General features: G+C 49.6%; 1 protein-coding gene across 1 annotated transcript in view; it reads right to left on the reverse strand.

The window, feature by feature from the left end:
- The window catches only part of SARDH (sarcosine dehydrogenase), a 101,198-nt gene that overhangs the window by 51,119 nt on the left and 23,518 nt on the right, over positions 1-26,561 (reverse strand). The window contains exons 11-16 of the mRNA XM_084650274.1: positions 15,596-15,737; positions 10,297-10,380; positions 9,759-9,872; positions 8,394-8,532; positions 7,041-7,154; positions 1,496-1,643 (exon numbers count right to left, since the gene is read on the reverse strand). Of these exons, the coding sequence (XP_084506400.1) occupies positions 1,496-1,643; positions 7,041-7,154; positions 8,394-8,532; positions 9,759-9,872; positions 10,297-10,380; positions 15,596-15,737 (741 nt within the window). The remainder of the gene's footprint in view (positions 1-1,495; positions 1,644-7,040; positions 7,155-8,393; positions 8,533-9,758; positions 9,873-10,296; positions 10,381-15,595; positions 15,738-26,561) is intronic.

A 26,561-nucleotide genomic window follows, 5' to 3' on the forward strand; every position in this document is an offset into this window, starting at 1 on the left:
AGCCAAATAAGGAGGGGGAGTAAGAAGACAGGAGGCCTGCCTGCCTGCCCCAGGTGGGCATTTCTAATGCCAGATCCTGACAAAGGACCCAACAGCTGTAACGATCAGACTCCACAGTCAGTCCCATGACTTCCTCAGGGCTACTCGTGCAGTATGGTGCAATGCTCACCATGAGCGAGAGGGATGAGACGGACCATGGGGCTGATCCGCTATGGCAATTCCTCTGTTCCTAAGTAAGGGTAACCCACCAGGGCCCACAGAGACCGATGTATGTAAGAGCGCACAGGATCCACACCCTGGGAAGGAGTGTCTTCCTCTCCTCCTCCTTCTCACATGTCCCACTGACTCTAGAATGTGCAAGTGAGCTCCACCGTGCAGCTAGGCTGGAGGTGGGGAGAGGGGGAAGCGGCACTGATCAAATTCGGGACATGGTAGCGTGGAGAGTAGGGGAAAGCAGGGAATGGGACTGGAAGGAAACCACCGTCCATGGAGCTGGGAATCCTAGCTGCCCGGGAAACCACCTCTTTGGGCGACCCTGGGGTAGGTTTAGTTTTAAACACCGTTGTGCTCCTAGCTGGAGGGTGAATGGGAGGCACAGAACCCTGGCTGAGCAGGCCCAGTGCAAAGGGTCAGGGCTTGTGGGGCAGAGCATGCGCCGAGCAGCGCAGAAGAAAGGTCTAAATATTTGATGCTTTATGACATGGCTTAGCAGTACCAGTAGCACAGAGGAGATGGGTGACGAGAGGAGAGGCAGGTGCCTGGAGAGACCTGATGAGATCTTTCCACTCCAGCACCGGGCAATGCACTGGCTCAGGTGCTCAGACAGGACTCCAGCAGGTGGGGCAGGCAGCATGCTGGGCTTCCTCCCCTCTCCTCCTCGGAAGGGGTCATTTCACTTTGTCCCTCCTGCACCCTAGCACAGCTAGGGAGGGGTCCCAGCACACACAGGCATGCGCCACTTACCGTGTCCCCCAGTTTGCTGTGGGATGGATTGTGCCAGGCGCTGCATGGGCGCACAAGGAGCAGGAGGAGACAGCCCCGCTGTGCAGGGGCTGGGAATAGCCCCAGTGTGAGCCCCCTGCTAGCCACCCAGGCCCCACCCCCACATACTACAGACTGCAGAGTACACGGGAAGCCCACCCTGCAGCCACTGAAAAGGGCTTGGAGCTGTCCTAGAAAAGGTGCTGGCCCAGTCAGGGTCCTGCTGCAGCGAGCTCCCCGTCATTTCTCAGTGCAGGCCACAATCCAGCCCAATATCATTCGCCCTTCTCATCCTGTCTTAGGGTAAGACAAGGCCCCTTTCTCTGCATGCCACTTGGCTCCCCAGAGCCTTCCCTGGGGTTTAGGCAATCAGGATTACAAGGCATCAGTGCAGCCGCCTTTCACCTCCAGACCCCTGGCTTCGGTCACAAGTGGTGAGGAATTTGGACAGTGTTCAATTCAGTGCCAGTGAAACAGGGGGCCCTGGTCTCTTCTCCAGCCTCTCGGGGCTTACCTTGCCGGCCCCTGGATGCTGATCATTCCCAGCTCCTCGGAGCAGTCGACCAGCTTGCACTGCAACCTCATGTCCTGCAGCACCGTGGTGATGTGCGACCAGTTGTGCTGTGCAACAGCTCCACCAACAGCCAGGTAATAGCCATCCCCTGCAAGGAACACCGCCAGCTACTGAGCCGTGCAGACTCCACACGCAGGCACGGGGATCAGCTAAGCTCAACACTCAGCTTGGCCAAGCGCTCCAGAGGCCAGATGCTTCTCGGAGCTGCTTGTGTCTGCCAAACTGGGCTGGGAGCCTCCCACAAAGGGGCAAACCCTGCAGTCCTTACTCGGGCAAAACTCCCCTTGAAGCCAGTGGGCTCGATCCTGCAAGCAGCTAAACATAAGAACACAAGAATGGCCCTACTGGGTCAGACCAAAGGTCCATCTAGCCCAGTATCTTGTCTACCGACAGTGGCCAATGCCAGGTGCCCCAGAGGGAATGAACAGAACAGGTCATCATCAAGTGATCTGTCCCGTCGCCCATCCCAGCTTCTGGCAATCAGAGGCTAGTGTTTGTTGGCTATTGCAGCATCAAACTTGGGCCTCATTTTGTTCGTCAATGTACCCAATTATTGTAATGATGATGGTTTTATAGTACACACGAGGGCACCCTCGATTCAAATTTAAGTCAGTGAGAGTTGAGGGCTCTGCAGCACCTGCTGGGATCAAGCCCAGCAGGAGTTTTTCATCAGTAAGGCCGGGGTGAGGTCTGAGAAAGTTGAGGGCCAGAGGATCTCCAGGATCTTTCCTTTGTTCATCACTTCTGCTTTCTGCAGCACCAGAAAGGGTAGATCAACCAGCAAAACAGAACAACAACAATAATCAAACCTGATACTAAGTTGAAGTTTTGGACAAAGCTTTGGATTAGCTCCTTTTCCTCACCCTTTTAATGGTCTGACTTCACCCAATGGAGATAGACCCTGGACCTGATTGTCTCACCTCGTCCCATCTAGTTGCAGTCATACACACACTTTGCCCAGGTGTGAAAGCCTGACACGTGGTGCAGGTTGGGGAGAACCAGAAAATACCAAATACAAAATCTGCCTTCCATTCAGCTCCAAAAGCCCCCCACCTCCCTGTGGGGGGAAGGGTTACTACTCTGGTGTTCTGCAAGTCGCTCTAAGAGCTAGTGTCCAAGGGTAGCATGATGCAAGCACGCAGTGCCTCTGACCCTAACCTCCGGGATGTCTGCACAGCAATTAAATGCCCGTGGCTGGCCCGGGTCAGCCGACTCACAGGGCTTGGGCTGTAAAACGGCTTTGTAGGCATTGGGTCTGGAGCCTAAACTCTGGGAAGCCATGAGTGGGGAGGGTCCCAGAACTTGGGCTCCCGCCCGAGCCAGAACGTCCCCACAGCCCAACCCCCCTGAGCCTGCTGATCTAGGCCAACCACAGCCATGCCATGGGGCTTTTATTCCAGTGCAGATGTACCCTCAGCTACAGTGCTGTTTTCCTATGCAGACAGCTTCCTTGGCTTGGCTTAGGGGCACTATTATCTCCCCAATTGATCTTTTCTTTCTACAGTTGATCTTCAGAGTTCTCAGAGTACCAGGTACCAGCCATGCAATCCTTCAGCATGTGGCACTCCCATTCAATTCAACCGGGATTCTGTACCCAAGAGCTTATTGGGTAATTCCAAGCGGCAAGAGTTTTTGTCAAGGACCCTTGAAACAGCAAAATCTTCCTCTGAGGACCCTGGGAGCTGCCATGTTTTCACCCAGTTTGCCCTACTATAAGATGTAATATTCCACCCGACACCGAGATGTTCAGCGAGCGAGAAGTGCAAGGCAGAGCAGCCTACAGTTACCCCGGGTACATGCTCACACCCCGGTTCCTGACATCCCCTACACCAGATACATGGAGAGAGCGACAAATTGCCTTGTCCTCGCACGCGTGTTTTCCACAGACAGTGACAGTGCTGGCTGTGTGCACGCAGTGGAAATGTAGCTGCATAGGTCCCCTGCGCTTTGTACCTTCAATCCAAAGGGATGCAAAGAGGGCAGGAATTGAAAGCTGCCTCTGGAAAAACTCAGCAAAACCATACTGTGATCAAACTCCCTAGGACAGCGAGGCGGGGTGTTGCCACAGTGCATTTCCCAGTCCTATTGCATGACCTTCACTTCTGGGAGATCACTAGAAAGGTCCAGATGGAAAAGGCAATCCTCAGTCAGGGTCACATCCTCAGCTGGAGTAAACTGACTAAGTCCATGGAATGATGCTGATTTACATCAGCTGAAGATCTGGCCTGTCAGCCTAGTTTCCATCACAAGATTTTGCCAGCACAGCAATGTCAGCTAGGAGTGTGAAAAAAAATAAATACATCACACTCACAATCTGAGACAGCTCTGCCGCCAAAACTCCCTGGTGTAGACACAACTCAGCCAGTGGAAAAGTGTTTCTGTCAGCAGAGCTAATGCTGTTCAGGGCGGTGGTGTAGCTATGCAGACAGAACTCCTCCTATCAGCTTACACTGCATCTCTCTTGGGGGCTCTGCTGACACAGCTATCCGGCTGTAGTGTAGACAAGCACGCACACACGGCTTCTCTGGCGTAGCTATACCAGCCCAGGCTCTGTAGTACAAGCCCTCTGCATATAAGGTCATGGAAATGGTACTGAAAATTCTTACAGAGATACAGGCCTGGTTCTCCAGGGCCCTGCATTCGGTGCAGTATTTACGCCAGCGTAAGTGGGTATAAAATGCTACCAGAACAGAATGGTTGTGTTCTATACCCATCAATAGCCGCACAGGGCGCTGGTCCAACAGAGGCTCAAGCTCACATTCTCCGGGCTTCCTTCCGCACGGCCTTGGGCCTCGTGGGGCACTTGGATTCAGAGGGATGTGCCAGCTGACTGACCAGCATGAAGCAGGGACAATTTCTATGCTGATGGTGGGAGGGGAAATAAGAATGGTGGGGAAGGGGAGCTAAGAAGATTTCCCCATTCATCGCTGAGCAATTCCCCCTGACACCATGCCAGGGTTACAAGGTTAATGAGGCCAAGGAGTCAGTTGGGGCTGTTCCATAGGGCATGGGGATTATGCCATGGTCAACGTTTCTGCTGCATTCATGGTAGTGGGAAATTGCACTTAGTCGGCAATACCGAGGGGGGAAATGCCCAACTCAGAGAAGGGATTTGGGACCTGATTAATGCTCCATAATCAATCCTGCCTCTACCGCTCTGCACACCAGTAATCTGTCATAACGCTAATAAGTGCAGCCACCTACAGTAATTGAAAAATAGATCTGCTTTTATTAAACTCCTCCATCACCTATCAAACACAGCAGCTCCCCGAGCGGCTTCCCTCCCTTCTTCAGGGGTGTGAGTGTCTGTGTTCAGTGCACCTCAAAGGGAGAGAGGAACAGCACCTGCTGGAGCCAGGTAAAGTGCGGGCAGGGGTTGTGTAGACGTTCTCCCTGCGAGCTCGGCAGACATCCCCTCCACCCCGCCTATAACGCTGCCATTGCACCTCGCTCACGACCTGCAGGGCCCCCCAGCTATTCTAGTCCCAGGCTTCTCCTAGGCCAAGCGAGCCCCACTATGTGGTGGGGTTTATGAGGAGGAGAAATGGGCTGTGACCCACCACCTTGTTTTCACGCAGGACCGAAGTCCAAGCTCTCCTTTTCCGGTGTGCGTGCCACCCCAAGGAGTGTCTGGTCTTCTGCTGAAGCAGCAGGATCATTACAAACAGACACCCGGGATTCTGAGGCAAAGCCATTCGGCGGAGCCATTGTAGATGAGCAAGATGCCATCCGCCACGCAGCAGCCTCCTAATTCCATTTCGCACCCCGCCTCCCACCCACCCAGGCTAATTGCTCTGCTCCCTTCTAATTCCCCTTTATTGCAGCAGAGAAGGACTGCAGGAGAGGTCGCCCTTGCTTGAGAGCCATTCAGAGCAGCAGCCTCCCAACGAAACCCAATAATGCCAATAAGCACTTGCTTGGTTTACAAGTGCCGTGGGGGGAAAGGGAGGGCTAATCCGGTTATACCAATTGATAGATGAAGAGGATGGGGGGAAGAAAAGCCAGGTGGCTAGTATTAAGTAATGCAATCACCCTCCGAACGCTCGCCAATAGAAACAAGATTCCCTTTCAGCTGTCGTAGAAATCGAAGAGATGCTGTCACCGTTGGCAGGCCTCAAACTGAACCTGCAGCGCCTCTTCCCCTTGTAATGCTGATATAAATCGACTGGCTTCCACGGGGCGGGTCGCAGTACTGTCATGCTCCCGGCTCCTCAGCAAGCTGGCCCACCAGCCACATGCAGGATCTGGGGGCTCCCCCTACAGTACCCCACAAAGCCATCCCACCACCATCCACGTGGCTTGCACTGAAGAACCGGATGAGGCTGATTCAAGTCTTTGCTGATGGAGCCAGCTTGTGAAGGATAAGCTCAGCGTTCATGGAAAACAGAAGACCAGGCCTGATTCTGGGCTGCGGCCAAGCCAAACTCAGTGCAGCCAGGATGGAGGGTAAGGTGGCTGCTCACAAACTCCATGGCTCTTGTACACTGGTGGTGGAGAGGTACCAGAACAGCCCTGATATAAACTAGAGCAGCCCCAGGGCTGCTCTGACTCATGCTGCCTGCAGTGCTTCCCCTGGTGGAGCCAACTAGCACCACAGAGTAGCTAGAGGACAGTGAGCTTCCCCTCTTTTCCTGTCCCCCTCCACCGTTCTCCCAACATTCATCTTGCACTGGGGCTGCCAGATGAGGTGGCATAGGGCTGTTCTAGCCCCAGGGAAGACTCCTCTTTATGCTGTGGTATTCCCCAGCAGGGAAAGCTGCTGTCTTTGTGACCCTTTATGGCCTCAGACCTGGCATCCAGGGGCTGCCGGAGGGCACAGAATCCAGGCCCCTGTGAAGAGCCATTAGAACATCAGGCCAGCATGACCCCTGGGAATGTCTGCCATGCAGTGGACACAAGCCCCTTGTTGGAAGGTTGCCAGCACACCCCTAGTCTCCCCATTGCCCTGTTGTGTCCCGGCCTGACACGGGTTGAGGCCTGCAGCCTGATGCATTTATGACTTTCACGGGCCTGCAGCCAGCCTGGGGGACTCAGGCCTTGGTCATGCATTTCAGGAAGGGCAGGAAATCCAGCCCCGTTGTCTAGGTGGGTGGATGGAGGTTGACTGAAAGCTGGGCCCAGCAACAAAGTGAGAGCAATGCAGCAAGACACCTAGGGGCAGGTCCACAGCTGGTGTCAATTATTATAGACTTCAAAGGAGTGAGGACCGTTTACACCATTGATGCCAACAGACCTATGAGAATTTACAGCAGTGAGGATGTGCCCCTTAGAGGCGGATGTGCCAGCTACTTAACAGAGCACAGCAACGCTGCACAAGAGTTTGGGACAGGAAGTGAAGGGGAACGCTAAATTGTACATGAAGCTGCACGGGGAATTTTAACTAAGCTGAAAGTGCCCATCAGCCCCTAATATTTACCAAGGGAACTTTTATGTCGACAGCAAGCAAGGGATTATTTCTCTGCTTTTAAATGCTTGATGTTTTTACCTTCAAATGCTGGGGTCAGTGAAGAGACCTGGGTCCCAGGGCTGATTTGACTGACGGTCAGATCGCTCTCAATGCCACCATGTTTGTTTAACATGCACGTGTAAACGGTCAGTCCTAGAACCAGGAGGAGAGACACGCACTGGGGATCAAAACCTTCCAAGGGCATTTTCACAAATGCCATGTTTGAAAAATACAAAAATCTAACCAGGCATTGGAATCCTTCTAATCACTAATCCATCCCCATGCAGCCCCTGACTGTGTCGCATCATTTAAGCTCACTTAGACCTCCCCCTCTCCACTCTACAGTTGATCTTGATAGGCAGCCCTCTCCATTATTCAGGAGTTAGGCCTCCCATGAGCAGAGACAGCTAATCACATTGAATTGCATGAAGAAGACAAAAGGGGACCAGAAAGGAGACCTCAGCAACTCAACTTTCCCTTGTGGTGTAGGCTGGGATTTGAAGCCATCTCTCTGGAAATGAAAAGGTTAATGAGCTAATTCACAGCCCCTTCAACTACCAAAGAATCAGCCAAACAAGTGTAGGTGCAAGTCTAAAGCAAACCACGAACCCAGGTGGGAAACCACTAGAATCAAGACTTCCAAAGGAAAGCAAGGGCTTTGAAAGTTAGCAAATGGCATTACCTTTTTAGGTCCAAATTAGAGAGTAAAAAGGAATGCACAAGTTAAGGGTCAGACCTTCAGCTGATTTAACTTAGCATAGCTCCCCCAAAGTCCACCTAGCCATGCCAATTTATGCCATCTGAGGATCTGGCCCTGAATCCATCAATTGGTCACCTTCAAAGGTGAACTGCATTTGAACAAAGAATTACAGCTGAATGAGGTTGATTTTCCTGTCTCATCAGTGCTGTCTGATTGACTTCAGGGGCCATCCCCAGTTTACACAGGGGCAAGAGAGGACGGATTCAATCCCAAATGCATCATTCTTCCACTCAGATTATTAGCAAACTCCCCACTGACATCAGCCTATTTGTCCATTAGGTGTCACCACTGCTTATTCCACTGCATGCATTTGCCCAGCCGTGAATCTTAACTGGACTCCGAGGGTCAGATTCTAATCTTAACTGCACTTGATTCAGAAATCATGGGGTTTACACCAGTGTAAAGGAGATCTGAATACAGCCCTGGGAGAGGGCAGGGAAAACCTTCACACTCAGCTGCTTTCCAGCATTTTCAGTGAAAGAAATAATTTTGAAAATTGACAGTTCAGGTCAAACAATGTATGTCTTGATCAAAGATATAATTTTGCAGGGGGGTGTTTTTTGTACCAAGCTCAGCAGAAACATCAATAAAACTGGCACCTTGTAGCTGAAATAACAAGGTTGAAGCAGTACCTGGTGACTTGCTAACATCAGCAGTAAACAGCCAGTCGGCTGCCTTCCTTGCTTCAGGACCAACCAGGTAGAATTTGCCAAAATAAGACATGTCAAAGACAGCCAGCACATTTCTGCAGGTTAAGCATTCATTCTTGATCTAAAAATTAAAGCACACCCAGGTGAAACTAAGCCACCCTCTTCTTGCTCCACAAAGGGCGTCGTCAAGACAAATGAAAACCATTTATATAACGAGGCGGCAGAAACAAAACAAAAAAAGCGGGCATGTGACTCGTACCTGAGCTTCTGTAGCATTTTTAAATGTTCCTTTAAAAATAGATATTCAAATGGAGCATTCCTGATAACAACACAGTCCCACACACACGCTCGTACCCTGCTTCTTACATCAATAACTTGTCTTTTGAGTTGGTGTCATCTTGTCAAAGAATTCATCTCCCAATTGCACAGATTTTGATCACGTTCTGAATAGGGGGATCGTAGTGTTACAACAATAACACACTACAGATTGAGGGAGGGCTCTCCACTTTAAGTACCTGTTTTGTGGAGCTTACAAACTTGCTAGGAAAAAAAAAGTCAAGTCCTTTCCATGCACGTTCTCAACCCAAAAGCAACTCTTTCATTTAGGAAAGTAACAATAAAATTCCATTTGGCCATTTGTTTATTCTGAGGTTCCAATCATGCAATGAAGGTGTTTTTCATGCTTGGAGGCATTTTTCAGTAAAGATGGGGAAAGCGGGGATAGGATTCAGTTTTTCCAAACCTCACCAGCTGGGTTTTGCAAAACTAACACGAGCAATAATGGTGTGGCTCCCGGTCTCATTTCTCTAACCCCACCCCAACTTACGTGGTACGTGCGTATGGTTTTAAGATCAATGGTTCTGCTCTCCTTCCGCAACGGGTTCTTCTCAAGACTCACCCTCCTGCTGCAGACTCATCTCTCAAAAAGGAAATGCAACGGGTGTGGTTGAAGAACGAGGGCTTAGACATAACCTGGTTGTAAGCGCCTTGAAAGTCATGCACTGGGCACATTGGCCCAAAACAACATTCCGCTCCATTTTCACAATGCACCGAGCTGTAGAAATTCACTCCCTTTGCCCACCATAACGCCCAGCTACTCCTGAATCCAGGGGACTGGAGTGAATTCAAGCCTGAACAATTCTGATGTTTATTAAGCATTTACTACAGCTCTGCAGTTATCCTTGGTCCCTGGCCAAAGTTAGAGTCAGACAGTTAGAGTCCCTCTTCCCAATGCCTTACAGCCCCACAAGACCACAGCAAGCAGCTTAGTTTGTTCCCCACGATAGAATTATAGAGCAGAATGGTCCAGAGAAGGAGCCCATTGACTAGCAAGCATTTTCTACTCACAATGTTGTGATGAGGTGGGAAATCAAAGGTGTATTCATCCCCTAGCAGCTGGTTATAGAGGTAGGAGCCGTGGGGTTTTTGATGATAAGCACCATAGTAGTCGTAATCCAAAATCTGACAACAAAGAGGGGAGGAGAAAAGGACAATGGAGGAAATTAATCGACAGTGAAATATTAGGGAAAAGGCTGAGGGGGCGGGACCAGCAGGTGGGTTTGGGTTTGCAAACTATTCTGATGAGATTTCCGCCACGTTCAAACCACACCTGGAAACCAGCCCGTTTGCCGTGCTGGATCGGACTGCAGATGCAAGTTCCAATCCGACCAGCAGATTTCAGATGTTCTATCTTCCCCCACCCCTTCCTGAAATAGGAAAAGGTTCAGATTTGAGGTTCGGGTGTTGGAGCATTTCACGCACACGCACACGCACACACACACCAAACACGTCTCCTCGGGTCCCATCACAGGCCTTTGGATGCCATTTAACTGGTCTCCATGGCTTTACCCCATGGTTGTAGCATGAGAAACACTGCTATGCTTACCGGAGCTGTGCCCCGCGGATTAAACCAGCCAGGTCTCTCCCAGCCATGCCTCTCCTGGTACACACAGCCTTGCTGGAGGAGCTCCTATGGAAGTGGGGCATAAAAAGCTGTGTGTTAGAAACATCTGGGCATTGAACACCTAATTAAACCGGCCTCCTTCCGCAGGATCACTTTCCATGCTGTATCCCTTGTAGCCCTGGCTACAGCTGGGCAGGGAATTTGTCAGGAAACCGGCTTTGGCTCCAGCCTTGGTGCGGGTTAGAGCAGCCTAAGGGGTGCTCTCTAACTAGCACCAGCTCAAAAATGGTTCTGTGTGCCGGCTGAGGATTGGTGGAGTACATTGCACTATGGTCACGCCCCCTGCTCACTCCTCTCTGCTCTGACACCTCTCTCCCTGCTCTGCACTGGGGCAGCAGAGAACGGGAGCCAGCTTTCTTAGCTCTACAGATGCTGAGGCCTGGGAAATCTCTAGCAGGGAACTAGGGGGAGGTTTCCACTCACTTTGCACCCTCAGAGCGGCCCAAAAGGAGCAGCACAGGACAGATAGCACCCCCCTCTGATATCAGAGTATACCATGCACAGTGCCATCGCACACCAGCCCTCAAATCTCAACTCTCTGTGGAGCAAGAATTCCAGTAAAGATCTAACGTGGGGCCTGATCAGGCTGGGGCAGGCTACAGAGGCATTGCCCTACTCCCAACCCAGAGAGTCTGTGCCAGGGGTGACACCGAGATCAACCCTGGCATAGGTAACTGGCATGGCAGCCAGGTCAGCAATGCCACATGGCACCCCACCACACTCTCTCTGTGCTCCGAGACAGGTTGGTCTGAGCAAAGAATTGAGAGCAAGGCTCTGCTGTGTTCTAATTCTGGCAACCTGATTTGATGGGTAACAAGCCTTGGGGATAGGGGAGAAGTGGTAGACGTAGCATATCTTGACTTTAGTAAAGCTTTTGATACGGTCTCGCATGACCTTCTCATAAACAAACTAGGGAAATGCAACCTAGATGGAGCTACTATAAGGTGGGTGCAAAACTGGTTGGAAAACCGTTCCTAGAGAGTAGTTATCAGTGGTTCAGTGTTGTGCTGGAAGGGCATAACAAGTGGGGTCCCGCAGGGATCAGTTCTGGGTCCGGTTCTGTTCAATATCTTTGTGCCATTATCTAAATCATTGATGGAGAGCACACGTATAAAGTTTGCGGACGACACCAAGCCAGGAGGGGTTGCAAGTGCTTTGGACGACAGGATTAAAATTCAGAATGATCTGGACAAACTGGAGAAATGGTCTAACGTAAATAGGAAGAAATTCAGTAAGGACAAATGCAAAGTACTTCATTTACGAAGGAACAATCAGTTACACACATACTAAATGGGACATGACTGCCTAGGAAGGAGTGCTGCGGAAAGGGATCTGGGGGTCATAGTGGATCACAAGCTAAATATGAGTCAACAGTGTAACGCTGTTGCAAAAAAGCGAACAGCATTCTTGGCTGTATTAACAGGAGTGTTGTAAGCAAGACACGAAAAGTAATTCTTCCGCTCTACTCCGCACTGATTAGGCCTCAGCTGAAGTATTGTGTCCAGTTCTGGGTGCCACATTTCAGGAAAGATGTGGACAAATTGGAGAAAGTCCAGAGAAGAGCAACAATAATGATGAAAGGTCTAGAAAACATGGCCTATGAGGGAAGATTGAAAAAAATTGGATTTGTTTAGTCTGGAGAAGAGAAGACTGAGAGGACATGATAACAGTTTTCAAGTGTGTAAAAAGGTTGTTACAAGGAGGAGGGAGAAGAATCGTTCTTCTTTACCTCTGAGGACAGGACAAGAAGCAATGGGATTAAACTGCAGCAAGGGAGATTTTGGTTGGACATTAGGAAAAACTTCCTAACGATCAGGGTGGTGAAGCACTGGCATAAATTGCCTAGGGAGGTTGCGGAATCTCCATCATTGGAGATTTTTAAGAGCAGGTATTATCTAGACCATCCCTGAAACTTAGTCCTGCCACCAGTGCAGGGGACTGGACTAGATGACCTCTCGAGGTCCCTTCCAGTTCTGTGATTGTCACATTCCTTCCCTCTGTGGCGCTGGGCAAGTCACAAATCCCTCAGGGTGTCCCTGTTTGAAAAGCAGGAGTGGAAATATTTCTCTGCCACCCAGAAGAGGAGGGGATTTTTTAGCTGACAGCTGGAAAACACTTGGAAAATTAAAAGCACAACGGAAGTGCTGAGTGTGATTGTTCTTCGCAGTAGTAGGATTTGTGTTAGCAGGGGTGTGATCGTCTGACCTTCCCTGTGGAATTACACAGATATGCAGAACAGCAGCTGGTGAGCCACTGATGTACTAGCCAGCCGATGTCTGGCTTTTCTGGGACCCTGGCACTCATCTGCTGCGATGAAGTCAGGCCCCGGTGAGGATGGTCAGACATCTGACCAACCCGGCAGCCTGTTCTACCCACTTTCCAGACCTGGCATTTCCATGCTGGCAGCTGTTTGCCCATCTCTCTGTGCTGAGGGTTCGAGACATCAATAGCGTAGGGACACAGAGCTAGAAAACCACAGAGCCCACGCTGTGGGTTTGGGATGGTGGCTTATCTCAGGGGAGTCTGCATGGCATAACCTGCATTTTCACTGCCCTGTGAAGCACCAGACACACCAGGAAAGCATTTGTGGAAACCACCCCAGGGTGACCCTTCCCAGACATTCCTGGTTTTATCAGCATTAATTAGATGGGGGCTACTCTGAGAGCAGAAGATGAAAGGAAGAGAAGGAACAAAAGACAGGAGCCTCACAAAACAATTCACTCTGTGCCTGCGACCAGCACAAGGACTTAGGTGGACATTAGCAATGCATTGGTCTGCACATGAGTGAATTCAAGCCTCTGTAAACTATGCACCATAAGAATCAAAGGGGAAAGAATAGTGGGCTTCATTGAAAAATGCTTCTAACAAGCTAGTTAATAAACAACAATGATCAGACCTAGATGAATTTCTATGGCTTCTGTTATGCAGAATATCAGGTCCTTTCTGGCCTTAAAATCTATTAATTGGTGCAGACCAGAATTGGATTATTATAAAAGGGAATGGGATTGTAGGAAGTGGTGTTTGGGACCAACTCCATATAGTCCTTCCTCCAGCAGTAGCCAGTACAGAGTCTTATTTATTTAATTATTGGGCTGCGGGGGAGGATGGGGAGAGGGACTCAGGTGTTTGAGTAGCTGGGGGAATGAAATTTCTTCCAGCCACAGACAATTATGAGTTGGCTTAATGATCTGAAGGCAAACAATGTGTATTTTAATACAGCTACATCCCATTGTGCTAGGTGCAGTAAAAACACAGAACGAAAAGACAGCTCCTGCCCCCATAAGTTTGCAATCTAAATACCAGACAAGAGACAACAGAAGGATATAGACAGATGGGCAGGGTATAAGGAACAGAAACAATGAGACAGTATTGGTCAGGATGATAGGCAGTGATCTCTGCACACCAACAGCCTAACTGCAGTCAAGTAATAATATAATAAAATCTTGTAGCAAGGAGTTCCGCAGGCTCCATATGCACTGTGCCAAAGTTTGGGTTATTGGTTGATTGGTAACTGACTGATGATAAGCACAAGGGCCAGATTTTCCCCAACATAAATTTCTAAAGTAGCAAAAATAATATTCTGATTTAATATTTATATGCCCCCTTTTTAATTTCTTCCCTGTTCCCCCCTTCAAAACAGTCTCTACTCACAGTAATAAAGTGAACCATCAGGATATTTTTGTTTTGTGTTTATGTTAAAAAAGAATATTTATTGTTGAATATTTTAGAAATTATTCACATCTATTTATAAAACACACCCATGTTTTGGTGCTTAATGTATAAATACCAAATTGTCACTCAAATGGGCACCATGTATTAGACATGCTATTAAAACAAAATTGCATTCTCAGTGACAGAAACCAGCTAAGCTGTTGACAGCAGAGTGGGGTGTGCGTGTGAAGAAATTTCTGTATCGCTGCTCAAGGCTCTGCGCTACAGTGGGGGTAAATGGAGGGATCGGAATTAACAACCAGCTGAAACTGGCTCAGGAAACTTGGTTTCCAATTCTGACCTTGTTCACACTGGTGCAAAGGTAAATGGAGTCACTTCAGATTTACAGCAGTGTAAATGAGACCAGAACCTGGTCCCCTGGCTGCAAGCAGGTGGTTCTGGTGGTGCTGAGCCATGGTAATCGTGGGTGTTGCGTGTGCAAAGCACCTTTGAAAAATCAGGCCTCTTTTTTAAGACCCCAAATTTGAAAATTTTGGCCTGAAGGGATTGGTTCAAGATGACATAGGAGGTCAGCAGCAAAGGCAAGAAGAGAAGCCAGTGGTCTGGACTCTAACCATTCAGAGAGCTCGCCCCTCCAGAAAACCAAAGAGCAGTAGGCATCAGAGAGCAACCAGCTGCCAAGAGCACCTGCAAAACCTTTTCCAATGAGGCAGGGACCTGGTGCAATCCCAGGAAAGCACTCACTGTTTAAAGGTCCGTCTCCACATTTCTAAGAGTCCTGTGTCCCTTCTTCTCAGTCCCCCTCAAGTCTGCCCGGTAAGTGTCTCCGGGAACAGTCCGGCACCAGCCCAGTACTAGGCTTGGGACCGAGCAGAGAAACAGAGTCAGTGGCAGCTTTTGAGCTTCCCTTTTAGAAACCCTTCTTCCTGAGGTTTCCTGCCACAGAACAGTTTCGCTCTGGCCACGCCAGCCCGACCTTCCTGAGGGATTTGGAGTCAGGCAGTGACAGCTGGGCAACAGAGGCCTGGAAACTGACAGGCAGTAGTTGGCTATTAATACAGCGCCATCTGCTTGAAAGTGCCGGCCGCCCACACTGCCATCTCCACGCGTCACTCAGCCGGGCTGGCGAGACAGCCAGGGAGAGCAAGGGCTGGTTTTTAAAGAGACCCACCATCATGCAGGAGACCCCAGGGCCCAGTTCGCCACTGGTGTATTTGGGCACAGTGCCCTTGATTTCCTGGGAGCGGTGCCCGGTCACACCAGCAATGGGTCAGGTCCCTGGTTCGTCCCTGCCTCCAGTCTGTCACTTTCTGCCGCAAGGGTAGCCTTTTGCATTGTGCAGTGGTTCCCCTTGCGACCAAATAAGCAGCTGCTTTTCTGGGTGCTAAAGGGCAGGCCTGGCCATTGCCCCCTCAAAGTTTGGTGAGTGGGCTGCGGCATGTTCTCATGGACAAGCCTTGCTTAGATTTGACATTGCTACCAGAGGCAGCTGGGTGCCTTGCTCCCCCATGCCCTCAAGCCAGCGTTTCCTGGGGGGTTGGGCACTGACCTCGTGCAGGGGGTCCCTCCTCATGTTGCGCCCAGCCAGCGGCTCGTCGTAGGGGAAGACGACCGAATAGTTCTTGGCGTACGACTCGTGGCTTCGCTCCCGGATCCAGCGGTTGTTGGCGGTGAGAGAGCGGTGAAACCTCCTGAAAGGCAAAGAGAAGGCGACCTTCAGAGGCAAAGCTCCCTGCCCGTGCTCTGAGGGCCATGCGACCTTACAACAAAGGGAGGAAGCCATTGTTACTTGGATTATAGGAGCCCCTGGAGTCTGCAGCTGAACTCACAGCCACCTTGTGCTAGGTGCTGTATGTACACATAGTGAAAGAGCCTGCCGTCTAAACAGAGAAGGCAGGCCCCTGAAAATACCAGCTGTGCCGGTACCTCCCTGGCCGGTGCAGAGCTGACATCAGGGCTCTGTGCTGGCCCTGCTCCCAGCCCCCTGGGGTAGGGTGTCAGGGGCAGGCCGGGCAGAGGGAATGTGAGGGAAGGGATCAGGAGGGTGTGGGCGCAGAGAAGATTGCACCACAACTATTCTCCACTTCCCAGGGCCTGCATAGCTGATTGCCAGGCGGAGAGGTCGGGGTACCACGCAAGCTGCTCACACACAGCTCTGCCACTCCCCTCAGCCTGCCGTGACATGTCGCATGCTAGCCCAGTGCTCACACAGCTCTAGTTCGGCCTGAAAGCTCCCTGCTTTTCCGTCCGCTCCCCCGCCCCACACACACACACGTCCTCAGCTCTGCCACTGCCCCTCGACTCTGCCTCATAGCACCCCTGTTATTTCAGTCCTGGCCTTCCCACAGTGCCCCCTCCTACTCCAGTCCTGCTCTCACCCCCCAGCTCTGCCAATGTACAGCACCTGGCCTGTGCCTCCCAGGCCCCCGCTACACCCATCCTGAAGCCCTTTCTACAGAGCTGCCAACTGATTACAAGTATGCCTGACTGTGTGTTTCTGGGAGGAAGGGGGGTGCGAGAGGGGCTGTAGAATCATATAGGAAGTGCTAGAGAGAGGCCAAACAACCCGTTTTCTCATGATGAGCTCGGACTAGTTATCTCAAGTCTCCTGAGGCGAGGGCCTAGGGCACTAATCCCCTACTTCTGGTCACAGGTCGCCAGGCACATGGCCCCCTGGGCTCTCTACCTAACCAAGCCCTTTCCTCTCACTCAGCATTGTCAGAAGGGACCGAGAAGCGGGAAGGAGACAGTGAGGGAGCCTCATTTGGGGCAAGGAAGGCCAAAAGGTTAAGAGCAGGAAGGGATTTTTTTTAAGCTTTTCTTATCCCTTTATGGGGTGACTGCACTGCAGAAAGGAAAACATCCCCATGCCTTGAACATCCCGCAAAGAACTGTGGAATCAGATGCTCACCTGGGGCCATGGGGCAGTTACCCCTGAGCCTATAACCCAGCCTGGCCCATCTGCACAGCATGAAGGAGCCATCTTCTTTCACTCTCTACCCACGCGGTGGGCTGTCTGTTCTTCTCCCGCAACAAGAAAACAAAAAATCTACCCAAATCCAGATGTGGAGGCAGCTGTTGTGGTTTAATCAAGCCTCTTAGGAGGAAACATGCTAAGCACCAAGTTATAGATGCTGTTCTTTGCACACAAGGAGCCCTGCTGGTGTCCAGACCCTGGGAAGACGATGGAGGAAGAGTGCCTCTGACCGCCAGATGTTGGGACTGGGCGAAAGGGGATGAATCACTTGATGATTGCCCTGTTCCGTTCATTCCCTTTGAAGCATTTGGCATTGGCCACTGTCAGAAGCCAGGTTACTTGGGTAGTCGGACCACTGATCTGACCCAGGATGGCCGTTCTTATGCTAGGAAAAGGGATGAGTGTGCTCTTGAATTAGGTTGGGGCACACAATGGAGGAGGCATAGGGCCAATAGAAAGCAACGCTGACACCTCATTTTGACCCTGACAAGAAAATTTAAACTAACTCTCTCCCTCCCTGTGTAAATCCAGGACATAGATTCACAGACTTTAAGGCTAGAAGGGACCATTACAATCTTCTCCACTGACACCCTGCATAACACAGGCCAGAGACTCTTGCCTAGTAATTTCTGCATCTAAAGGGCCTTTTCCATGCAGGATGGAGGGGAGAACCTAACTTCTGTGTTCTCCTCATGCAGGCGTTTCATGCCAGATAGACAAACAGGAGCGACGAGAACACTTTGCACTTAGGTAGTGCTGTGCAAAGATGGCTAAGCATGGGGAGATAGGCATGGAGGTTAACCAACATGCCCAAAGTCACATAATGAGTTAGTTGCAAAGCTAGGAATAGAATTCAGGCCTCCTAATTCACAAACCTTTGCTATTGCCCCCCAGATAACACTGCTTCCCAGGGAAAGATAAAGCCATGAAGCCTCTGCTTTGCACACAGCTATCTATCTTGAGTTGAAACAGCCAGTCAGCCTTGGGGCTTGGCTTTGATAATTCTGATAATCTAGCAGCAGTTCCTTTGAGGAATGCTGATCTGTGTGGGCACCTTGGTCCACGTGGCAAGAAGGTTCATGAACCAGACTGTCATGCGTAGTGTTCTGAGCTGGCAGCCACTGCAGGTGCATGTGGTTCAATGGCATATTTATCGGTTAGCAGGAGACCCCACCTAGCTTCTTAGCTTTCATGACTGGGGCAGCGTCGATGCTGAGCTCTGCCGGGCCCAGCAGCAGAAGCAAACTTTTTTCAGAAACTCTTCTGATAAGAGCGGCTACCTGTGAGACCGTGAGCGTCTTCTCAGCCAGATGAGTGCGGAAGAATCATAGAATATCAGGGTTGGAAGGGACCTCAGGAGGTCATCTAGTCCAACCCCCTGCTCAAAGCAGGACCAATCTCTAACTAAATCAGGGGCAGGATATCCCAATGGGTGCTGATAGGGCAGGGGAGGGGAACTGAGGCAGCAGTAAAGTGGATGGACAAATCCAAATGTATTGTGATCTTAAAAATAATACTTAACCTCCCCACCCCCAACACACACAAAAGATCCTCAAGGAGAACAAGCAATGTAGGAAAAGCAAAAGAAAGCCATCCGGTGTTTGGGGAGTGGAATGCAAAGGGCAAAGAGATCTCTGCCTGGATTTCTGAGCTCATAAAGGCCCCAGTGCAGGAAAGCAATCCAATCGCCTTGATTTCAGTGGGACTAAAGCACATGCGAATGTGCTGTCCTGATTTGGGGCCTCGATTGTCAGTATCAGATCTTTAAAGCACAGCTCCCAGCCCCTGAACAGTTCAAGGGTCTGGGTTCCAGTTCCAAACCCTGGGAAATGTTTGGGGTTTTTTTCCCCCCATAACCCCATTGCTTTTCCTTGGTGTAACATTTGGTTTTTAGTTATTGCTGCTCAGGAGCTAAGGGGGTGTCAGGATCCTGAAAATTCACATCTCGTGTTATCATCAGAGATCATCTCAAACTGCAAAAGTGAAGCCCAGGCCCTGAACTCCCATAAGCATGGGGGAGTGGTTTTGGGGGGAGGGAGGTTTGCATCTGGGTCCTTTATATAAAGAGTCATTTTGCAAAATGCTGGTCCAAGTTCAGATTTCAAACCTCCCTACTGCTTCAGGGTGTTTGGATCCACCCCACTTTCTAATTACCAGCCTGGAGAATAACTAACCACATTGGGTGCTCCATTGCTGGCTAGGGCACACATAAATGAATGGGAGTGGGGGCACAAGCAGAAAGACTCTTCCTTGGTGCATGAAGGGGCAGACTGGAGTAGCAGTGGGCGTGATCTGATTCTTACAGAGGATACTTCCACACTGGCCCTTCCTCACGGGATTTGCACAGGATGAGGGCCCAAATCCTCAAAGGTGTTTAGGCACCTAACTCCCTTTGATTTCAATCGGAGTTAGGAGCCTAAATACTTTTGTAGAACTGGGCTGAAGAGCCTGGCTCCTAGCATGAACTAAGAAGGCCCAGTTTATCCAGTGGAATGGGGTGATTTTGGAAAGAGAGCTCCAGCATTTTCCTTCTCCCTCCTGTATGCTGCACTGTGAAGCCATTTTACTCTGGGGAAATGGCATTTGCTCTGGAAATGCAAAAGAACCTTCCCCCAAAAAAGAGAGATGGACTCTAAAAGAGACACCTCAGCTGTGTCCTCGCATTTCTCAACAGGCTAACGAGTCCTGAGCAGACAGCCCACGTGGGTGTAAATCTGAAAGAGGCTCATCAATGACGCTCAGACTTCTTGCCATGTCAGTGTCGCTAGGCAATTAAAGACATTCAGATTATTAAAAGGGGCTAATACCCCCTCTTCAAAAAAAACTACCCAACCCAACAGCAGCAGCCTTATTTGATTACATCTCCCATGTGATGCACCCAACCACTGGTTCTGATTTCTGATGTAACTCTTCATTCCAGACGGAAGGGTCAAGTATGAACAGGACCCTGATCCAAAGATGATCTGGGAAACTTGATGTGATTGTACCCACTCGCCAGCAGGACTTGACTGCATGCTCTGATTTGGGGGGATATATACTCTCTCTAGCAATCTGAACAACTCCTTCGCACATGGGCTGGCCACTGGAATATCACTGCTGTAAAGAAAAATGGGAAACCCACTAACTTGGGGGGTCTTGTTTAAAGAAAATCGTCGAAAAGCTGCGAGGCCAGTGCTTACAGCAATGGATTCTCTCTGTGCCCTTCAGAGCAGGCTGGCCCACATCCTGAACTGGTGTAAACCAAGGTAGTGCCACTCGATTCAAGGCCTATTTACATCAGCTGAGGATTCGACTCAGGTCTGAAAACCTCCTGAGCTTCACCAGCCTCCTCTTTGCACCTTGTGTGGTCATCTACCCCTGCACAGGGTGGGCCTGATTCTTCACAACCCTGCATGTTGTGCTGCCATTTGCACCAGGGCCAAAGGAGCACAAGATGCCACCACCCCCAGAGTGGCAACATTTCACACTCCCTTTGCACAGGTGCAGAGTGACTGGACTGGGTGCCTGGCAGTAATAAATTCAGTCTCCTCCCCTTCCCCTGCCCCCAAGCTGGGTACAAATGTATTCACCACGCACGCCTGTCCTCGCAGCTGCCACAATGCACTATTCGGGTGTCACCTCAGCTCAGAGCCAAGCTACCTTCTGCAAGAGACTGGGCCAATCTGAACACTTCCAAGCCATTCCCTGACACAGTTCCGCTGTCTTTCCTTCCATTTCGCCCTCATTATCATCAACTGTCAGATGCCATCAAAGCCCGAAGGCAGTGCCCGCCCAGAGTACTGCAAGCCGGGTATCAGCCTCAAACCAGCACCAAGAACGGGCTGTCGTTTCTGAGGGAGGATGCCTGGAACTAGTGACATGAAGCAGGAGCAGAGAGGGGGAAAATACAACTAACCCTGGAAGAAGACACTTTCTAGCTCTCCCTGATTACAAGGAAGACCCACCGCCACCACATCGCGCAGCTGGAACCATGCAGGATAAGTGAATGTGCATCAGCGCTCAGAGAAACCGGGGCGTAATTACATCTAACGCATCCGTGTCCGAGAGGCCTTGATGCTTCAGTGACGCGCTTGTAAAATGTGTGGTGTGTGCCTCTAATAGCTGGTCTTTTAAGGGCTCAGCTCCTCCTAGTCCTGTCAGCTAAAGGAATTCCTGCTTTAGCTGAAGTCTGTGCTCAGATACTGAAGGTCATAGGTTCTGACCCTACTCATGCAATAGGTTAAGTATGGTTTGTTTCAATCCTTTTTTATAGCCATATTTAACTCCATTACACTGGTCTAAATCCATAGCAGTGTTTAATATACAGCGCTTTGGAGCCAGAGGTCTCAAAAGCACTCTACAAAAAATGGTAAATATCAGTATCTTAATTTTTCCAGAGGAGAAACTGAGGCACAGAGAGGGGACATGATTTGGCCTGAAGTCACTCAGCAGGGCAGTGACAGAGCTGGGAAAAGGACCCAGGTTTCCTAAGTCCCAATCCAATGCACCATCTACTGGGACACACTGCTTCCCATAGCAACACTGCATTCATTAGATTAGCTGTGGATTTCTACTGGAGAAACCGAGATCCTGAATTTGGTTCTTTGCGTCTTTGCCTCCCTTGAAGGTCTCTGCAGATTAAAAGATGAGATGGAGCGTAAGAATTCTCATCTGTTCTTTATCCAAGCAAATGTAACAAATAGAGTATGTGAGACAATGGACCACAGCAGAACCGACTCACACCATATGCGACCAAGCTGTACTGTTCCCTGATCTCACTTCTGGGATGGATGCTTTTTATGCTGCATGGACCAAATTCTGCAGCCCTGATTTAAGCAGATTTATACCAGTGTAACTGGGGGCAGCATATGGTCTCATGGGGGCAGGATATTTCAGGCTAAATTCTGCTCAGCCTTCAGCAAGTCAAGCTGGCCTGCAAGTGCCCCTCTCTGGTGCAACACTGCCTGAAAAAGGAAAGAGCCATGAATATTCTTTACATTTTTCATCCAGTTCTCTCCAGACTGAAATAGACATAAAACCCAAAGCATCTGAAATTTGTTGGACATAATTTTCATCTCTCAAACAGAAAAGCTCCTTGAAGGAATGTGCTACTTCAGCACATGCTCATATCATTAATTAATTTTTATTATTATTATTATTAACAGAGACCTATAATTCACCGACAATAACCTCCTCCTCTCTTACCGATGGCACCTTTCCCATCCATTGACTTTGGCAAGCAGGGGAGCGTGTCTTGCAAAATTGCAGTGGCTCCCATCCAGCCCACAGCTCTCAGGTCTGGAGAAGGGGGAGCCAGACATCAGGCAACAGGCAAGACAGAATATCATTTATAGGGCCTTTTCAAACAATACTTTCAGCTCCCCTCCCCTACCCCACCCCCACCCCCATTTTCTCCATGGACAGGAGATGGGGGGCGCTCAGAAAACAGCAGATCAGACCACAACATCAACAGAAAAAAGGCTTTGGGGTCTTTTTAAACAAGAGGTTTGAACTTCTCTTTCCCCCCACCCTCATCTTGCCACTAATACAATTTTTTAACAAACTAATGGGGGATCCGTATCTCCCCAACACTCAGCTGAGGTTAATGCCGGGGTTTGCAGAGATTGTCATCCTGCTACAAGTCCTCTGGTATGGCGAGAGGGGTGGGGAAGGGGATTGCTAACATGTGCAGCCCTTTCATGTGACTTTTGAGAGTTAAAATTCTTCCACTCTACTTAGCGCTGATTAGGCCTCAGCTGGAGTATTGTGTCCAGTTCTGGGCACCACATTTCAGGAAGGATGTGGACAAATTGGAGAGAGTCCAGAGAAGAGCAACAAAAATGATGAAAGGTCTAGAAAACACGACCTATGAGAGAAGATTGAAAAAATGATGTTTGTTTAGTCTGGAGAAGAGAAGACTGAGAGGGGACATGAGAACAGTTTTCAAGTCCATAAAAGGTTGTTACAAGGAGGAGGGAGAAGAAATTGTTCTTCTTAACCTCTGAGGACAGGACAAGAAGCAATGGGATTAAATTGCAGCAAGTGTAGCAGTTTAGGTTGGACATTAGGATAAGCTTCCTAACTGTCAGAGTGGTTAAGCACTGACATAAATTGCTTAGGGAGGTAGTGGAATCCCCATCACTGGAGACTTTTAAGAGCACGTTAGACAAACACCTGTCAGGGATGGCCTAGATAATACTCAGTCCTGCCATGAGTGCAGGGGACTGGACTAGATGACCTCTTGATGTCCCTTCCAGTCCTATGATTACTGCTGGGGAACACCCTGGAGCTGAATTCCCCTGGATTTCAGGACAGTTGGGATCTGGATCAAATACTTTGCATCTGGCCTCTTGTCCTGCTGTGTAATGGACTAAACATCTTTGCATTTGGGGAAGTTCAGGTCTCGTTTTGTAGCTCATACTCATCACTACCCTCCACTTATCACCTGCATTAATCAGCGGTTAGACTCAGCACAGACACTTAGGCATGGGAGCCCCAGGGGCCATGCAGACCTGTAGACTGGAAAGGAAACCCACTGGCAAAGAGCCTTTTGGATAATAATCATGGGCATCAGGCAGGTCAGCTCTCTGGGACTTGGTCTTGCTTGGAGAACTGGGACTGGGGCCTCAAAAGCCACAGTTGTCTGGTATATCAGCATGCACCACTTCACGTATCATGGCTCACCCACCAGCCATCTTCCTGGAGCCTCAGCCCATGTAGTAAGGCAGTGAACATTTGACAGAAGCAAGAGAAGCAACTGCCAACAGATGAAATATTTACAAGTGAGCATTCGAAAGAATAAATATTTAAATATGTGGAAAAGAGAGCTATTTAAAGAGGAGTTTAAAAAAATAATAATAAAAAACCCAGCAAGGTTGAACACTGGGTTCATAACTCCAGGAACCACAAACTAATAAACGAGTGGGGTCCGACTTGCCATCTGGCAGAGACACAAACCAACCTCGGGGCTAGAAAATCCATCACGCACAGGAACTATAAGAAGCTCCATACCAAGCCTTTGCCCTGCCCAGATCCCTGGTTGGAAAATTATGCTCTGCTCCCCTGGCAGTTTCAGCTGGTTCTGGTATTCTTCACGTGTTGTGAAATGTTCAGCAGCTGCCACACTCCAGCCAGAGGTGGCTGTCTGTCAGTGGTGGGTGAAGTGACAGATCCACATGTGCCTATGTATGTGAGGCAATTTCACCCTTGGTGTAACTCCATCAAAGCCAATGGAGTCACACAAAGTCACAAATTTTGATAGACTTGTTTTTAAAGGGCTTTCGGATCTGTCAAGCTGAAAGCTTCTGTACTCGACGCTGTGGTGTATGCTAAGATTGCGTGATCATTATCAGACATGGAGGGGGAGATTATCATAGCTGCCTGGACAACCCAAATCCCTTCATTAAATTTGAGAATCTCAGCTGCAGTTTACGGAGATGAGACAAAACAGCAAAGCTCAGATCTGGATTACAAACCCCACACGGCTTTTCGTAAGTGCCTAGCACCCTTTCTAATATTGCAGCAGGTTCTTTCCCAGCATAATGATCTCCATGATCTGTAAGCAGCATACTTCCTAAAGAGGGACCGGCTGCAGGGCTAGGAGCAGGAAGGTCATACACTGTATTTTTCTGCTGTCCCCTGCTGACAGTAAGGTGAACTGTTCCTTTCCATGGTACTAGCCTGGCCCAGTGGGTCTGTGCGGGGTCTGCCTTTTGTTGCGATGTGACTTTTAAAGCTCACGTCTGACAGCTTTTTTTTTCTTATCATGCCTCTAAAACAACAAACCCAATAAAGTATAATTGAAAACGAAAAGCCAATTACAGAGCCTGCATCTGCGCATTCAAAACCTCATGGCCCATGTCCTGCTGCGGGGGGAAGATAATCTTTCGCCAATTGAAGTCGTCACCCCAATTATTAACTAAGAGGATTAGGCACTGCACTAATTGAACACCACCACCACCCAGATATAATTACCCTGTCTTCTCTCATCATTGCAATCTCCTGGTGTCTGATGGAAGCTGTTTGCACGAAAAGGCAATGGAGGAAATGAGATAAACCCAACATGTAAATTCATTAAAGCGATCCAGTGTAATTAATTCCAACTCTTCAGAGAGATGGGGCAGCTGCCGAGAGACTGGTCCTGTGCACGCAGGGAAATCAGAATTGTCAGCCTGCAGACACCCAGTTTTGACTACAAGCCAGCGTGAGCAAAACTACCTCGTAATAACTGGCCCAGCTTGGGCACCCAGCAACATCTAGGAAAGCAGCTCCCATTCATTCACCCAGATGCATAGCCTCCATTTCCATTACACCTCAATCGAATGCAATAGGACCAGCATTTGAAAAGGGCTTCAATCATGTCTCTTACTTTGCCCCTGCAATTTTCCAGGTGCACTTGATGCCAGTCAGGCATCTAATTCCCTGAACTGCCCAGCCCATCAGTTATGCTGTCTCGTGATGCGACGTGCGTATCTGGGGCTTGAGCATGTTAAAGAGACCTTCTGGCTCCTGAGAGCGCTACATTCCTCCCCACCTTCTACAAGCCAGACCGCTTATGCATTAGTAAGAGCCCAGAGCCCAGATCCATCAACTGATGCAGCCAGGGGAATTCAATCCACAGCCTGCTGGTCCACAAGCAAGTACCAGCCCAGCTGAGTCCTCAGACCCTCCCCCTCCCCGCCCCAGCCCCATCTCTCTATTTATAGCTCTGGTAGGGAAGGTCTCTGCCTGACCTGCCATGTTGCTTTCCACCTGAATACGCATAGAGGGGATGGGAGGGAGCTGGGAAGAAACTGACTTGAAGCCAGACTGAGGAAATCACCTTGTGCAGGCTTTATCTTTCCAGAAACTCTTTCTTTACTTTGAGTAACTGAAAAGGAGTCCAATCCCCCCACACCCCCATTAGAAACCTTTGGCCAGAGGGAATGCAGCACTTTCAGCAATTACTGACACAACAGAAAGATCAGCAAATCCCTGACAGCCCATCCTCCCTTGCACGGTTAAATCCCCCCCTCCCCCCAAGGTTGGGCATGAGGTAAGAGTTTCTATCTCTCTGGAGGCAGAGCAGCACACAGCACGTTGCCTCTTGGGTGTGAGAGGATCACACTCCCTAAGGGCACCTGGTCACAGGTGTAACACTCCCGCTTGGCTAGACATGGGCTCAGGCCACCACCTTCAGAACAGGGGTTCCAAACACCCCCAGATTAGGTGGTGTTTGGGATGGGGGCTTTGGTTTGGTCCATTAAAAAGATATGAATGGGGCTATTTGCAAAAACTCCATCCAGTTAGGGGTGGGATTTCAGTGTTGCCAAGGCTTGTGATTGTTTTGAGAGTCGCATGACAAAGGGCGACGTCATGAAAACCCCAGTTCCAGCAGCCACATAAACACATGAGAATCGGAGCTGTCTTTTTATTTAGAACACTTTCTGGTTCACTCATGTTTGCGGAGCAAAACTCGAAGACATGACCCCAGTGCACCCTCGAGGCTCGCAAACCAAGTGACAAAGGAAAAAAACCCTAAAAATCAGGATAGTTTAAAAAAATCTCATAATTTTTGAAA

Source organism: Lepidochelys olivacea, assembly GCF_965140295.1.
Source record: "Lepidochelys olivacea isolate rLepOli2 genome assembly, chromosome: 16".
NCBI classification, from domain to species: domain Eukaryota; kingdom Metazoa; phylum Chordata; order Testudines; family Cheloniidae; genus Lepidochelys; species Lepidochelys olivacea.